Source organism: Octodon degus, unplaced genomic scaffold (assembly GCF_000260255.1).
Source record: "Octodon degus isolate 3935 unplaced genomic scaffold, OctDeg1.0 scaffold00103, whole genome shotgun sequence".
In the NCBI taxonomy this organism is placed as follows: Eukaryota; Metazoa; Chordata; class Mammalia; order Rodentia; family Octodontidae; genus Octodon; species Octodon degus.
The window spans coordinates 9,480,209-9,497,568 of NW_004524679.1; the positions used below are offsets into that span (position 1 = coordinate 9,480,209).

The 17,360-nt window shown below is 37.2% G+C and overlaps 1 protein-coding gene across 1 annotated transcript; it reads left to right on the forward strand.

Annotated features, from left to right (window-relative positions):
* Window positions 1–7,557: 7,557 nt before the first annotated feature.
* On the forward strand, window positions 7,558–8,244 carry LOC101589834 (homeobox protein TGIF2LX-like). Its single transcript, XM_004638840.1, has one exon. The coding sequence runs from the start codon at window positions 7,558–7,560 to the stop codon at window positions 8,242–8,244; it is 687 nt and encodes a 228-aa protein (XP_004638897.1).
* The last annotated feature ends 9,116 nt before the right edge of the window (window positions 8,245–17,360 follow it).

Below are 17,360 nucleotides of genomic sequence, written 5' to 3' on the forward strand. Positions count from 1 at the left end.
TAGCCATCTAGCAGAAAAGTATAACCACGAGATATGAAAAGTAATGCATATTAGTCTGCTGAGCTGTAAAAGTCTCAAGTCAAAAACTTCTGACAATTGCCAGTTCTGCTGATAAACCACTACTAATAGGGCCTATTGGAATATACTGGATTATTTTGCTGAATTCAAGTGCCTACAATCTTTAGACTGCCTTCAAGGGTAAAAAGATCTTTTAAAAACTTCTCCAAATGCAGCTTCTCTAACTGCAGTGGAGCACCCTCCTCTGACAAAACAAAACAAAAAAGAGGGATATAGATAAAAGATGGTTTTGTAATAGAAAAAATATGTATATATGATAGGATAGATATATAGCTACTTTCTCTTAGTTCAATGAGAAGAGAGGTTTGTATTAATATTGCTTAGGCATTATATAATTGCTTCATCTTTTCCTCTGAAAAACTATTATGAAGACAATATGCAATGCATTGATTAATGTTACTATCCTTCTAACCTGTTTTGAAAATGTTTCCTTCCTATTTTTTTCTTTTATCTCATTAAAATGAATATAATATATATTGAAAAAAAAAGTGCTAAGAGGTTAGCAATCACTATTACATCCTGTCCAAGAAAAATTATTCTTCTCTTGCAGCCAGAGTGGTCCATCTTGGGATTGTTCTGAAATAAAACTGTCTTGTTCATCTCATACCTTTGATTTCTTAACAATTTTGTAGCCCATAGGGAGAGGAAGTTGAAACAACTACTGCAGTATTCCCACCGTCTTCTTTCTGTGACTTTGTCCCTGCTTCTCTCCCTCTCCCCTTTGTTTTTCACTTTCTCTCTCCTTCCCCCTTTCCCCTATTTATCATGAGTGGCAGGAGATAATTTGTTATTTCCTGCTAACTCTCAACTCATCACTGAATTCTGCATTATCTAGCACAGGACGAGTAAGTTTAACACCTGCCTCATCTAGGCACCTGGGGAGTGTAGGCCCATCCCAGATACCTGGGAGGTTCCAAGGGGCTAGGTTTATTTGTAGAATTCTGGAGAAATTAATGTGGGGACAACTGCCCAATCCCTTAGGAAAAATGCCTTCTCTGATGTGGGTGTGTCACTTCCACAAGAGAATCTCTCTGTGTCCCTGGTCCTGTTTGGTATTTCAACAAAATCTCTGTACTCTGAGCCCCTGTCTTATCAGTTACTACACACATGCATATTTCTCAAAGTCCGGAAAATCCCCTTTTGGGTTGTGCTCTAAAAATATTTCCCTCCTGTTTTAAAGGGAGATATCTAGTCTAAACTCATTATTTTTTCTCTCACAGCTCAGCCTAAGCAGAAGCTAAACACTATCATTCATTGGCCTGAATTTGGCTCATTTGATTTCCAAATTCTTTGTAACCTTAACAGTGACCTGTAAAGAAGGGATAAGTGACACGTGGTCCTTTATGCCCAAGCTGTTTTACCTCTCCACACATGTCTCTCTCTCTGTTAAACTTGTTCTACCCATGAGATACTCCTACAGGAAGTAAAACCCATACGTAACTCCTAAGATTCTGATGCTGACCTTGTAGATGAGCCTCCACTATACCAGCTTTTTTCTCCTGACCTTCTTGAGCCAGTGCTGCTTTCCAATTCAGATGCAGAACAGGGATCTAAAGAACAAGCTTAACCTTCCAGAACATATTCTTTGCTCTCCTCACATTACTTGGCACCATGCAGTCCCTGCCAAGGCTGGTCCTAAAATCCTTTCACTGTGAAAATCATAAAGGTTGAGGAAATCATTAATGTCATTGTGCACTTTTCAGTGCATGACGTGGTACAGATTGAACAGTGGGTGGAATCCTTTTCTGAAAACTCCAGTAAACATAGAGAGGTGCTCTTCTATGTATTTGAGGCATTCACTCACTTCGAAGAATATATCTAATCTTTTCCTGAACTCTTACACACAATGAAAGAACTATTTGGCATCCAGCTGAGATTAGTACAGATGAATTCCAGCAGCAATATCCAAACAATCCGATACACACAGTGGCATCTGTGACAGTTCCAAAAAGTAACCCCCACTAAACCTGCTTTGATTTACCAGGACGGGGAACAGTATGTTGAGAGGTATGATCACATGATAAAGTATCACCTGGATGGTATGGAAAAGAATACATGTAGGGCTAGCGAGATAGCTCAGTGGACAAAGCACCTGCTTTGGCAAGTGCAAGAACCAGGGTTTGATCGCTGGTCCTACATGCTGTGCTAACCACATCCACGGGGTTTGCTGAGCCTGTGGTGACACATGCCTGTAATCTCAGCCCTGGAGAGGTTGAAAACAGGAGGATCACTATGAGTCCAAACTTCATAGGGAGACCCTGTACCAAATACATAAATGGAAAAATAAAATAATATATGAAAATAAGTGTACTATGATAAGTTGAGGGAGTTTACACAGACGCTTGATGAAAACCCACCCTTTTTTACACCCAGCCTAAAAGAAGCATGGAAAAAAGCATTCATATGGATTCTGAGTTCAGACAAGCATACATCTACATCCAGCTCCAATTTATTTCCAAGTCTATGCCCAATATTAGAAAAAAAATCTTCAAAATTTGTAAGAGGGACTACAGACTGTCAGAAATGAGGTAACAAATTCTGCATCCTGCATTTATAACAATCAAGAGGATGAAGAATGACCCTAGGAGGATAGAGATGCTAAAGTATCAAATGTTTGTTTCTGCTACTCATTCCTCTAGTGGAGGGGCTATACCACCTTTGTCACCCTCTTGTCAACTGTTACAAATGTGGCAGTGATGGGTACTGGCAAAACCCTGTTACAATCCTCAACCCAAAACTAACAAAGCTCCATCCATTGGCAATGGTTCCACTAGATGAAAGCTTTTCTCCCACTTCCAGCTATAATACAGCCTCACACAGAAAGCCCTGGCCAACTTTTTATGACCTGACTTAACTGCTGGATTTAAGGACAAGATATTGAAGCTGCTTGGCTTCCACTTCTCCAATGCAAAATGAGTTCATGAAACACAGGGTACTCAGAATGTATACCAATAAGACTATTTTTAACATTTCTGTATTTTAGGACAGGGTCTACAGGGTCTCACTGCATTGATCAGACTTGTAGTGATTCTCCTTTTTACAGCCTGCCAAGTGCTAGGATTACAAGTGTGTGCCACCATATCCAGTCTCAATCACCATCTCAGTGCGCCTTGGGGACAGGGCCAGAATGGCAGGCCTGGAGATCAAACTCCCAGCCCATGTGTCTGCCTAAGTTGGCACTTTAATCCACTGAGCTATTTGGCCAGCCCTCATTTTTTACTTATTGATACTGAAGGAAGACTTTTTCTTGAACTCCAGAGGTCAGTTGCTCAGTCTCCTCATTCTGTGGTTATCATGAAAGGGTTCCAAGTGCAAATCCTTACACACTCCGTCTGTGTACTGTACAGTAGAGGGAAGGAGCATCCTACACTAATTCTTATTTATTACCTACTGTCCTACTCCTTTACTAAACAAAGACCTTATGCACAAACTGGGAACCATGCTATATACTTACTCTCCCTGAGCCTATAAATCTCTTACTTGTCTTCCAGGGGGTAGTCAGCCTGAAGGCTACCCCATCTCCATAAGATGACTTCTTTTAAACATCCATTTCATGGACACTTGTACTCACAAATACCCTCTCACCATACCCTATAAAATTTTTACTGAAGGATCCTGCTCATTTTGTTTCAGTTCCTCAGAACCATTTTATGCCAGAAACATCCTGGGGAAACATTATTTATCACCTTGTGAGGAAAGGATTATTAAACCTCAGAAACTCTCATAATATTCTTCCTCACAAAAGTCTGATGATTGTTTCCACTTAGAATTAGGTATCTAACAGATCAGTGCCACTATAATTCCTATACATCTTGTCACCAACTTTTATACTCCCCTATCTGGAATAACTCCAACACAAGACATTTAATGGTACTTAGTCTTAAAGGTGTCTTCATAAATCTCTGAAACCCTTATGCTCAAAGTTTATTTGAAATCACATGGAATAACCCTAATTTTACCTTCACATAGCAATTAGATTGGACAGTTTTGTCATAGGAGTTCCACAATAGCCCCCTTTTCCTTGGCCAGATGGTTCAAACAGATCTCTCTGACTTTGCCCAAATCCCTACTGTCCTCCTACAGTATATTGAGGACCTCTTCCTCTGTAGATCTACAAAGGACAAATGCAAAATTTAAACTGTTCTCCTTAGTGCCCTGGAAGATCAAGTTTATAGGTTCTCTAAACAAAAGGCCCATCTTGTGTCTTCAGTGGCAAATTACTTACGCCTTCATATTATTCTCACTGCCCAAGAAGTCCAAGAATATAGAAAAGCAAAATTACCTTTCTATCCTTTCCTAACTCTAAATGGGAGCTTCTGACATTATCAGGACTTTAGTGACATTTTAGGATATGGATCCATCATATTTTTGGTCTTTCTTTCTCTTTCTTTCTTTCTTTCTTTCTTTCTTTCTTTCTTTCTTTCTTTCTTTCTTTCTTTCTTTTGGTGGAACCTTTCTTTCTTTTTTGGTGGAACCGGGGATTGAACTCAGGCCCTTGCACTTGCCAGAGAAGCGCTTATTCCACTGAGCCATCTCCCCGGCCCCTCTTTGTCTTTCTGAGACAAGGTCTCATTATGTGGTTTATTTTGGCCTTGAACTCACTTTGTAACCCAGGCTAGTCTGGAATTCCCAATGATCCTCCTGCCTCAGACTTCTAAATTCTGGGATTACAGATGTGTGCCACTATGCTCAGTTATGGATCCACATTTTTTTTTGTTACAGCCAGGCCACTTGATGATACCTCCAAAAGTAAACTCAATGAGCATTCACCCAAACTCATCATTTACTCGTGTATTCCAGGAACTGAAAAAGGCCCTAAGACCTCTACTTCATACCTTTTTAAGGCTAATAAACTGTTCCATTTTCATTTCTATGTTATAAGTTCTCAAGCATTTGGATTCTTGGCACAGCCTTTAGGAGACTTACTGCTACCTATTGCATCTCTCTCTGACAACTTGACCACCTCTATTAGAGCTGCCACTTTACCTTACGGTGATAACTGCTGCTACTTTTCTTATTTATAATGCTAAAAACAATGAATTTTCACAGCCCCTCCATGTCTAGTGCTCCTGTGGGTTATAGGATTACTAAGCCACTGGGCTCTTCATTGTATTTCTCCCTCTAGATCTAAGACCTTACACTAACACTATACTGTTGTAAGCAGCTGAGTTAGAAACATAGACAAACAGGGCTAGGCCCTCTAAAAGAACCAGTATGGAAGACAAAATGCCTTGCAACTGTGGGAGAAACAGACACTCCCGAGACCACCTCACTTTGGATGTGGCTTTAGGCTTCTTCCCACTGAAATATTTCTTCCCTTTTTCAGTTGTCCCCCCAGTCACACAAATGGGAAGAACAGAGGCTACAGCAACAATAGACCATGTTCCATAAACTGTGGTGACTTTTAAACAGAAAACTAATAATCACTGAGACATCTTCTACTGAATTACACTTCTATTGAATTATACTCCCATTTTCATGCAGGATCTCTTTCACTTACTTGTTTTGAATAGATATGCATTTAACCCCACAGATGATAAAAACCATACACCAGCTCTCAAAAGATAATTCCATCTGTCAGTGAACTCCTCCCTAGAATAATATTTATCCTCCTCCTTTTCTTGTGCATCAGGCTACAGGCCATCTGTTTGCTGGATATTACTAAATTGATTTCACTCATATGCTTCCATCAAAAGGATTCATTACTTACCTGTTCTTGTGTATACATTTACAGGATAGAGAGATACCCTTCTCACCACCAATATAAGGGCTTCCACTATGCCTCATATTTTATTGACTGATATCCTTGTGAAGCTTAGAGCATCAACCTCACTGCAGTCAGAAAATAGAGTACAATTTATCTGTAAGATTTTTCAAAACCTGGTAAAATCACTTTATGTGAACTTGTATTTTTGTATTTTTATCACCCTCAGTCATGAGAAAAAAAATAGAAAGGCCAAATAATTTGACAATAATATGTAGTATAGCAAGCAGTGTTGAATTTCTATAATTTTGTTTAGTGAAAATCTGTATTGTTTCCAATGAATTTTTTTACTATTTTTATTCTTTAAAAATGAATAATAAAAACCTCACTAAATTAAAAATCCAAGTATACAATTAAGTTCACTTCCTACCCCCCCTTCAAGCTGAGAGCTCATCTCTAAAAACTTTCATGCTAAGCTCCTTTGAGTTGATGTATCAAAGGCCACTCACCATCAGACAGGTTCCAACTTACACCTCTAAGTCCTCTACATTCAACCTTGTTAAATGTATCTCATACCATGTTGTGGTCATTTTCTGAGTCTCACCATGCCAACCAACGCTGCTCCCTGACTAATGTAAACCATTCTTTAGGTCAGTTGAATGTGTCTACATGAGAACATTATTAGCTACCATGAGCACTAAATGGAATGAAATCTACCAAATAACGTCACAACTTTGGTAGCAGATGAAATTAAAGATTTTCTTCATTGGTTTCATTGCCTGTTCTAAAACTGGATGAACGTAGCTTTGTCTGCTTCCTTAAAGGACCCACTTCAATCAAGATCACATGCTTACCAGCAATGTTGAAAAAAAAGTGACTGAGTGATGTTTTTCTCTCTAGATTCTTCTAAGACATCTATTGATATTCTGGCACAAGTAGCATCCCTTTACTCCTGCCTGAGAGATTTTCCACAGGTTCTGAGAACTCTGGTTGCAGGGACACTTTTGTGACTTTACTCCCACACAAATAAAGGTGTTTTTTTGTACTTTTATTCTGTTTTGTCACAGTCAGTAACTTGGACTTTTCTTTGCAGATTTAGTGGCCACTGCAGCTGATCTAACTGCAATGGCAAGCAGAAACACCAAAATGAAACTCAGTGAAGCAATTATAAGGAATAAGACAGGAAGAGCAATACCAGAGGAAAACTGCAAAGAGAAAAAACTAGTCACCTATTCTTACTAATAGAAATAGACTTTGCTAGGGGCCTGTGAGATAGTTCAGTGGTCAAATGTGCCTGCTTACCCAAGTGTAGTCAATCTCAGGGAGGACAGTTCATTCCCAACATCACATACTACACCAGCCCTACCCCTCGGCAGACTGAGCCAGCCAAACGTAAAAAGAAAAACAAAAAGAAATAGACTTTGTTAGTTAATGAATGCTGGTCAGAATAACAGAGATATAAAATTCAAGAAAGTTATAAGTGGATACAGTACCTTTTGAAGTTACCAAAAACAAAAAGGGCGCACTGTGGAAAAGATCACAGAGCAGTAGAAAATGTGGGTGGAATTGTGGGGGTAGGGACTGCGCATGCGCAACCTAGACAGATTCTGAGGTCACAAAGTCAGAATTCTCAGGGGTTCTCAACAGTATTTAGCTGCTGAGGAACCAACAGGTGAGCCTTCCCTTCGAAAAACTTCCCAAATTGGCTTTCCCAGGCCTATTTTAGTCCTAAGCCACTAGTCCCATATTTCCGTGACAGTTGGGAACTTGGGAACATGGAGGATGCTGAGGAAACTTCACTAGAATCCCAAAGCCCGAAACAAAGCACCTCAGACACATCAAGAAATAGCACAGATATAGATGAGCTTCTTGCCCCACCAGAGAGCAAGAGACAAAGGAAGGACTTCCTGACAGTCGAGTCTGAGAAGATTCTCCATGACTGCCTCACTGACGACCAGTTTGAACCCTATCCATCAGATGTAGAGAAGCAAATGCGGTCTGGACAGACCAATTTATCTTTTCTGCAGATCACCAATTGGTTTGTAAATGCCGACAAATACTTTCTTCCGGAAGTGTTGGAACAGGATAAGGATGGCTCCGGATACCTAAAAGACAAGGATGCTGATGAAATTCAACTGCCAGACACTACTTCTTCCTCGCTGGTCCAGTCAGGACCCGTGGATCCAGAAAAAGTTCAATGCTTCCCCCTGTCTCAATCGACAAAAAGCCAGGAGCCACCAAAGAAGCTACAGGTTGTGGAGAAATCTTCAAGCCAACAGCTCATCCTAGAAGCCCCACTGAAGGAAAAGGTTGAGATGTCCATTTGTGACACCACTACTTTTCCGGAATCTGTGGGGCCAGAGGCATACGCAGATTTTAGCAATTTCTACCTGCTGGTTGATGTAGCTTTACAAAAGGCAGCTGAACTGGAGCTGCAGAAGAAGCAAGAAGCCAATACATGATTTCTCCAAAAGAAAATCCCGAGCAATCAGTCTTCTGACAACTGTGGTACGTCTGTTTATGCTCACACGAACTAAATGATAAATTTTCCTTTCATACAAAGAACTTAAATTTTTCAACTTTAAGGACAACCATTGTTCACTATTGGAACTCACTTTTGCAAGGGATTTCAATGTTTCTATAGTAAAGATACTACATGTGATGATTAACACTTTGATACATTGTCTGTTTGTTACTCTTTCTCCTGAATTTAATCATTTATTTATTTATTTGTTTGTTTGTTTGTTTGTTTGTTTTTGGAACCAAGTATTGAACTCAGGTACTTGTGCTTGCTTGGGAGGCATTTATTTTACTGATCCAGCTCCAAGCCTTTTCTCCTGAATTTAAAGTCTGCATTCAAACTAATATATCTGAGATTTTACACTATGTTCTATCTTTGAAAAAGATGTTTTTGGCTTCTCTAAGAAAGTTTCTGCATGCCAAAGCTCATGCAGATACCAATTCAGTCTGTCCCTCTCTCTGTAAACTTCCATATGTATGAGAATGAATAATATGAAGGCACAGTTAAGTAAAAGATGACTCTCAAATAAGTAGCCTTCTTTTTAATTGTGGAATTTGTGGGAAGGGCTGGCCAAATAGCTCACACTAGCTGGGCTTGGGCTTGGGCTGGGTCTGGTGGGGTCTTGAGAGCACAGCAAAGTTCTCATGCAAAGCTGGGCATGGGCTGTGTTTGGAGGGGTCCATGGGGCACAGGGTAGCACAGAAGCTCCCCTGGACACTTGTCAGGTCTGGGCGTGGGCTTGGTCTGGAAGGATCCTGAGAGTATGGCAGAAGTTCTCACTCACATGCCGGGCCTGGGCTTGGTCCAGTGATGTCCTTTGTGTAGGAAAGTGTGGAAGCTCTCCCACACACTGGTTGCGTCTGGGCCTGGGCTGGGTCTGCAGGGGTCCAGAGAGCACAGGTGAGTTCAAATCTCTTCCACACACTAGTCAGGCCTGCTCTTGGGCTGGGTCTTGAAGGGTCCCAAAAGCGTGGTGGAAGTTCTCACTCACATGCTGTGCCTGGGCTTGTGCTGTTTATGGAGGGGTTCGGAGGAGTCCTGTGAGCACAGCTGAAGATCTCACTCACAAGTCGTGATTGGCCTGGGTCCAGTGTGGTCCAGCAGGTACAGGGGAGCGGGAAAGCTCTCCCACACACTTGCTGGGCCTGGGCTTAGGCTGAATAAACTTAATTATATAAAATTTAAGGAAATGATATCAAATTTGTCATTCTTTGTAGCTAAGTAATATTTCATATATAGATACCACATTTTATCATGGAAAATAAGAAGAATAAAGATATACCACATACAGGAACCTAATATTGCCAATTAATGTAAAATTTGTAGATCAGAGGCTGGCATGGTGCCACACATTTGAAATCCCAACACTCAGGATGCTGAGTAGGAGGATCACCATAAGTTCAAGACAATTGGAAAGCAAGAACTTGTCTCAGAAAGTATGCTCTAACATCATAACATAGGATATATGTTCTGACATTTGGAGGTGCAAATAGTATCAATAAGAATTAAAAGCTAAGTAGAACTGAAGGAGCAGGGTGGGGTAGTAGGAGGAGAGGGATTAAGACAGAAAAGGAAAGCATGCTGTAATATAATATGCACATGTACCTATTCCTCAAGATGAATTAATATTATGTGAACTGAAAATATGTACAAGATAAACATTTTTAGAAAAAAGAAAGAAGAAATGAGAAATTTCTCATTTAAAAAAGCACAAAGAAATGGACATATTTGTTTAATATTGCAGTTTCTCTGGCATGAGAAACTAATATACCTTTTAATATGAAAATTGCCTGGAATACCATGCTATATATTACAACAAATAGAGTGAAATTTATATTACTTTTTTAAGTGAAAATCTGTATCATAATATTTTTTTCCATTTTAATACTATTTTGTGGTCTCCTTAAAAATAATAAATAAGTAAATCAAAAAGGGTAAATAAGGTGCAAAATACATAGTAGATACTGGGAAATAGGAAGGACATTTTTAAATTGGAAGACGAACCAGGGAGTGGGAGGGGGAGATAAAGAAATAGAAAAGCAAAAAAAAAAAAAAGCTTTTATAAATAAGAAGGGGACAGCCAAATAGTTCAGTGTATTACAGTGCCTGCAAGCAGGCACAGTGGCTGGGGGTTGATTCCCTGGACTGAGCTGCCAGCCCTGCCCCTGCTGCTTGATGAGAAGGCAATTGAGGCTGGGTGTGGTGGTGGATGCCTGTTATCCCAGCTCTTGGAAGGCTGTCAACACGTGGATCACAACAAGTCAAATCTAGCAGTGAGAACCTGAACAGGCTGAAAACCCTTCTCTAAAATTAAAAAAAATAGAATTTCTGGGAAACTTACAACTACAGATTACCTTTTGTATAGTTTATTCCATGGGTAATATTTGCAGAATAAAGCATGAGAGCTACAGCACTTTAATTCATAACAATTTTCATGGAAGAGTAAACTTTTTTTTAGGAGGGACTACTAGCAATTGTACAGTAAAAGGTTTTAAACAGTGTGACTGCTTGTTGGTTACTGGTATTTAAACAACAATTTCAATTAAATTTCATTTCACACATCAAAATAAAATGGAAACAAAAGAGCAGGTAATACTTATATTTTTGTGTCTTTTTAATTTTTATAAAATTTTGACCAATTGTGCATGCTTATCTGGTAATCTGAACAACAAATTTGAAAGGAACAATATGAAATATTTCTTTTTTCATATGAATTTAACACAGGGTGTACAGGGTGTACAGGGTCTCACTACATAATTTGTAATCCTAGTGATTCTCCCATTTTCAGCCTCCCAAGTGCTCAAATTACAGGTGTACCCCACAATACCCAGTCTCAATCAACATCTCAGTGTTCCCCAGTATGGCACCTTGAGGATAAAACTATGGTCCCTGTGCTCTGCTGAAGCAGGAGCTATCTGGCCAGCCCTTGCAATATCTCAATGATAGCTGAATTTCTATTATTTTATTTAGTGAAATTCTCTATAGTTTCTGTCTTTCTCACTATCCCCTTTAATTTTTTAAAACTGAATAAATTAATGTTATCTGAAACAAAAAATAATTAAAAATTAGTTTTAGAAATTTATACCTCATTAACTAAAGAAATAAATGTAATTGCTCTACTCTTGAATTGTCTTATTTTATTATTCATTTCCATTAGAAAAAAGATAAAATAGCAATGAAACAGTTTCAAAACAGGATAGCAGGACAGTTACAATAATTTATGTATTGCATATTGTTGTCTCCATAGTAGTTATTCAAAGGAAAAGATGCATAAGTGATATATTGTCTAAAAAAATTATTACAAACATTTCTTCTCATTGAACTAAGAGAAACTAGTTGTATATCTATCCTAACTATCTTGTATATATATACATATATATTTTTTCACACCAAAATGGTCCTATATTTATATACACCTTTTGTTTTGTTTTGTTTTGTTTTGTTTTGTTTTGTTTTGTCAGAGATGGGTGTTCTACTGAAGTTAGAGAAGGTCTACTTGGAGAAGTCTTTAAAAGATCTTTTCATATTTGATGCCAGTCCAAATAATGTAGGTACTTGAAATCAGCAAAATAATCCAATATACTCCAATAGTCCATAAAAGTAGTGAGTTATTACAAGTGGTAATTGTCACAAGTTCTTGACTTGAGACTTTTATAGCTCAGCATATTAATGTAGCTTTACTTTTTATACCTCATGGTTGCACTTTTCTGCTGAATGGTAAAGACCCAGTTAAAACATGACCTATATAATTAAATATGTAACTTTTGTATCTGATAAGGTTAGTCAAATCCCCTAAGGAGACAGCCTGGAACCATGTACAGAACCTTGTGGATTTTTTGTCAGTGTCTGCTATCTGGATGAGTCACAGCCTTTGGTGATCAACTTGTTATCTGTGAAAGCCTGAGAAAAGTTTTTCTCCCTAAGTGTCTCTCCATAGGCATACTATACATCATTGATCAATTTCCTCTGTGTGCCCATAATCTCCTTGGTCAGAAAATTTGGGGCACAACTGAGTTACAGGATGTTACAGTACAGGTTCTCCTATGTCCTGAATCCTCATTGACCATGAAGGGCTATGGCCAAAATATTGGAAATATTTTTGGACTACCTATGCTCTAAGTTTTGGTCTGCAAACTTCAGTTGTTAAAAATCCAGAAGACTAGCTTAATGATATTATAATCCTGTAGCAGAGGCAGTTAAGCTTAACATCACTATCTGTATGAATATCACATAGTTTAGACAAAATAGAACTGATATTTTCCTTCAGCCATGGATATTCTAAAATTTAAATCCCTATAGAATATTTAAAAAATTACACTTTTACAAAGAAATTTAGAAGTCAACCATATTCAACATTGTTGCAGTACAATCCTACTACATTTAGTTTTTGTCTCTCATTTACATTTATTAACTTTTTTTACAGACATTACTTTAAAGAGAGTATAGAAAAAGTAGTATTGGGAAAAACTGAAATCTCTTCTTAATTCTAAGAGCTTCTTAGTTGAGTTTTTGGGCCTTCCAAGTAGAGTATCATGTCATCTGCAAATAATGATAGTTTAACTTCTTCTCTACCTATTCATATTCCTTTTATTTCTCTCCCTTATCTAATGGCTGTAGTTAATGATTATAGAACTCTATTGGATAGGAGTGGTGATAGACAACATGCTTGTCTTGTATCTGATCAGAGTAAGATTTCAGTTTTTCCCAATGTAGAATTAGATTTGCAGTTGAATTGTCATAGATAGCTCTTCCAGATTGAGGTAGAAGCCATCTCTTCCAATTTTCTGTAGAGCTTTGATCATGAGTTAGTGTTGGACTTTCTCAAAGGCCTTTTCTGCATTAATTGAGATGATCATGTAGTTTGTGGATTTGGATCTATTGGTATAGTGCATGACATTTATAGATTTGCATATTCTAAACCATCCTTGTATCACTGGGAGGAATCCCACCTGGTCATGGTGTATCATCTTCTTAATGGTTTTCTGCATTCTATTTGGTAGGATTTTATTGAGGACGTTTGCATCTATGTTCATGAAGGAAATTGGCCGGCAGTTTGCTTTTGTAGTTGCATCTTTCTCTGGTTTTGGTATTAGTATAATACTTGACTGCAGGAATGATTTTGGGAATATTCTTTGCTTTTCAATTTCATTGAAGAGTTTGAGGAATATTGGGATACTATCTCCTATAAATTTCTTGAAGAATTCAGCTGTGAATCCATCAAAACCTGGGCTTTTCTTTGTAAGTAGTATAAAATCACCAAATACCAGTGCACCCAAATACACAAAAACAATATAAATAGACATGAAAAGTCACATAAGCATTAACATAATTATAGTCAGAGATGTTAATGATCCACTCTTACAAATGGATAGATTGCCTAGTCAAAAAATTAACAAATAAATATCAGAATTAGTTCAACCCTTTGAACAGATTGACTTGGTAAGATTCTACAGAACATTCCAGCCCAAAACATCAGAATACACTTTCTTCTCAGCTGCACATGGCACACTATTCATACTAGACCATATAGTAGTGTATAAAACATGCTACACAAGTGCAGATATACTGAAAGGATCCCATTTGTATTATCTGATCACAGCAGAATGAAACTGGAAATCAAAGACAAACAAATCATAAGCACTACTTAAACACTTGGAAATTAAGCAACACCTTTCTGAAGAACGAATGGATCACCTAGAAAATTAAAGTTCAAAGTAAATAATATCTACATTTAAATGATAAGTCTGATCATCTATATTGTAAGTTACATGATACAATTAAAGCAATTATAGGAGAGCAATTTATAGTGATGACTATAATCAGGAAAACAGAATGAGCTCAAAATAACAACCTAATCTGAACATCAAATTTCTACAAAAATAAGAACAAATCAAATCAAAGATCATAGGAGGAAAGAAATGATAAAAGCATAGACCTTAATGCAAGTGAGACTAAGAAGATAAAACAAAAAGTCAAAGAATTGAAGAGTTTGCTATTTTATTAATAAAATTTATAAACTCAGAAAACTTCATCAAGAAGAAAAATGCAAAACTCAAGACATTAAGAATAAGGAAGCAGAGACCACGAAAGAAACTACATATATCAAAAAGGTAATCAATATATATTTTGACACCCTATGTTGTAATGAAAAGTAAAACAAAGAAGAAATTGAGAGATTCCAAGACACGAGTTAACAAAACATAGAAAAGAAAACTCAAGATATAAAAACTCTAAATATCTCCAGATCAGTCAGTAAATTTAAAAATGTAATAAAAATACTTATCAAAATTAAATGCCCAGGTCCTAACTGCTGCAATCTTTAAGAAATTTAGAGGAGAAGTAATGCCACTAATACTTAAAATCTTTAAGGAAATTGTAATAAAACCTACTTTTAAACTTATTCCTGGAAGAAAGAAGTACCATAATTCCAAAACCAGAGAAAAGCCCAATCAAAAAGTAAACTATGGGCAAAATTTCCTAATTAGTATAGATAAGAAATCCTCAGTAAGATACTGGCAAACAGACTGATGCATGTCATCAGAAACATTGTACACCATGACCAGGTAGTTTTTACCATAGTAAAGCAGAAGAGGTTAAAAATATGCAAATCAATTTTTTGTGTTACTGGGGAGAGAACTCAGGACCTTGCACTTATCAGGCACGTGCTTATACAGCTGAGCTGTATCTCCAGCCCCTGAACCAAATAATGTAATGCACCATATAAACAGAACCAAAGACAAGACATTACATGATCATCTCAATAGATGCGGTAAAAGAATTTGAGAAAATCCAACACCAATTCAAGAGAAAATCTAGAGAAAATTGAAATCAGTGGTTTTTACTCAATTGGACAAATGCTATCTGTAAGAAACCAACAGCTAGCATCATACTAAATTGTCAAAAACTCAAAGTTTTCATTCCAAAATAAGGAAAAAGGCCCCTGCTTCCACCACCACTGCTCAATATAGTTTTTGGAAACATTGAAAGCAATTAGATAAGTGAAAGGAATAAAAGGAGTAATGATAAAGAATGCAAAAAATCAATCTAGTGGTATTTGTAGATGAGATGCTTTACTCTAAAAAGATGCTAAAATCACCACTTAAAGTGTTACAGATTTAATAACCAAGCACCGTATTATAGCTGTATACAAAAATCAAAACTCAAAAATGAATACCATTCCTGTATATTAGCATCAAACTCAAAGATAGAAATTAGAAAACCACATGCTTTAGAATAGCGTCCAAAAACATGAGGTACATTGGAATCAACCTAACAGAGTAAAAATATATACATTAAGTGGAAGTACTCTGAAAGATGATATCAGAAAGTCGAAATATTTTCCGTGCTCATGAATAAGAACAAAAATAGTGGAAATTCCTATACTCACATTGTTATGTAGATTTAATGTAATCCTTATCAAAATATCATTATTATAAATTACAGAATGATAGAAAAGGCCTAAAATTTATTTGGAACCATATAAGCCCTAGAATATGCAAGGCAATTCTGTTCAACAAGGGCAAAGAAGTGGGTAGCAAAAAATAATTTAAAAAAAAATCCAGACCTGCATATCGGTGGAACAGAAGAAAAGATGCAGAAACAACTCGAAACACACTCAGCCAACTGATTTTTGATAAATAGGTCAAATGCATTCACTGGAAGAAAGATACTTTCTTTAACAAATGGTACTGGAAAAACTCTTTTCACATTCCAAATAATAAAACTAGATCTATGTTTATTGCTATGCACTAAACTAAACTCAAAGTGGATCAAGGAGCTAAGTATTAAAACAGTAAAACTACATTTATTAGAAAGTAAAAAATGCAGAAATCTTTAAGACATAGGTGTAGGCAGAGACTTCCCTAATGATACACAGACCATCTGTGAAATGTGCCTAAAGAGAGTCACATGGAGAGAAAACATTCTCTCAGGCTTTGGCAGAGAGCAAATGACCAAGCAATGGCCATGACTCATCCGCATGGCTGACACTGACAAAGGATCTACAAAGTGTGATACAGGGTTTTGGGATAAGTCCTCAGGGGACTTGACTGACCATGTCAAATACAAAAGTTACATTTCTTGTTGTATAGGTCTTGCTTTATCTTGGTCTTAACCATCCAGCAGAAAAGTGTAGAAACAGGTATGAAAAGTGAAGCTATGTTAATATGGTGAGATGAGGAAGGCTCAAGTCAACAACTTCTGACGCTGCCAGTCCTACAGAAAACCCACTACTATTGTGGACCACTGGACTATATTGGAATATGTTGCTGAATTCATGCACCTACAATATATGGATGGCTATGGAATACCCATCTCTGAGAAAACTAAACAAAAAAAGGTGACAAAAACAAAGGACCATTTTGTATCTGTATATACAAAATAGTTAGGATAGATATATAGCTACTTTCTCTTAATTCAATAAAAAGAAAGATTTGTACTAATAGTGTTTGGACAGGATATCATGTCTGCACCTTGTGCTATGAATGACTACTACAAAGACAACAATATGCAATGTATTAATTGTTATAACTCTCCTACCAACCTGTTTTGAAGCTGTCTCATTGCAAATTTTCTCAGTAAAATTAATAAATAAAAAATACTTCAAAGAATCAACAAATGGGGCAACACTTTATTAAAAAGCACTCACACAACAAAATAAGGCACTAACAGAGTGAAAAAACAGCCAGCAGAGTGAGCAAAAATTTAGCCAGTTGTCCCTTAAACAAAGCACTTCTACCAAGAACATTTAAATAATTAAAAAAAATTAGATTCCTCCAGTGCAAAAACCCACTCAAAAATGGGTATCTGAGATGAATATATGCTTCTTAGGTGAAGAACTGTATATGGCAAATAAATCCATGAATGAAATGTTCAACATCATTTGTCATTCAAGAGATGCAAATTAAAACAATAGTGATAATCCATCTCACTCCAGGAAGAATGGTTGTTTTCAAGCACTCAAACAACAACAGATAATGGAGGGGCTGTGGAGGAAAAACAAACCCGTCTCCCATATTGGTAGAAATGTATAGACTGGTGCAACCATTGTGGCACTGT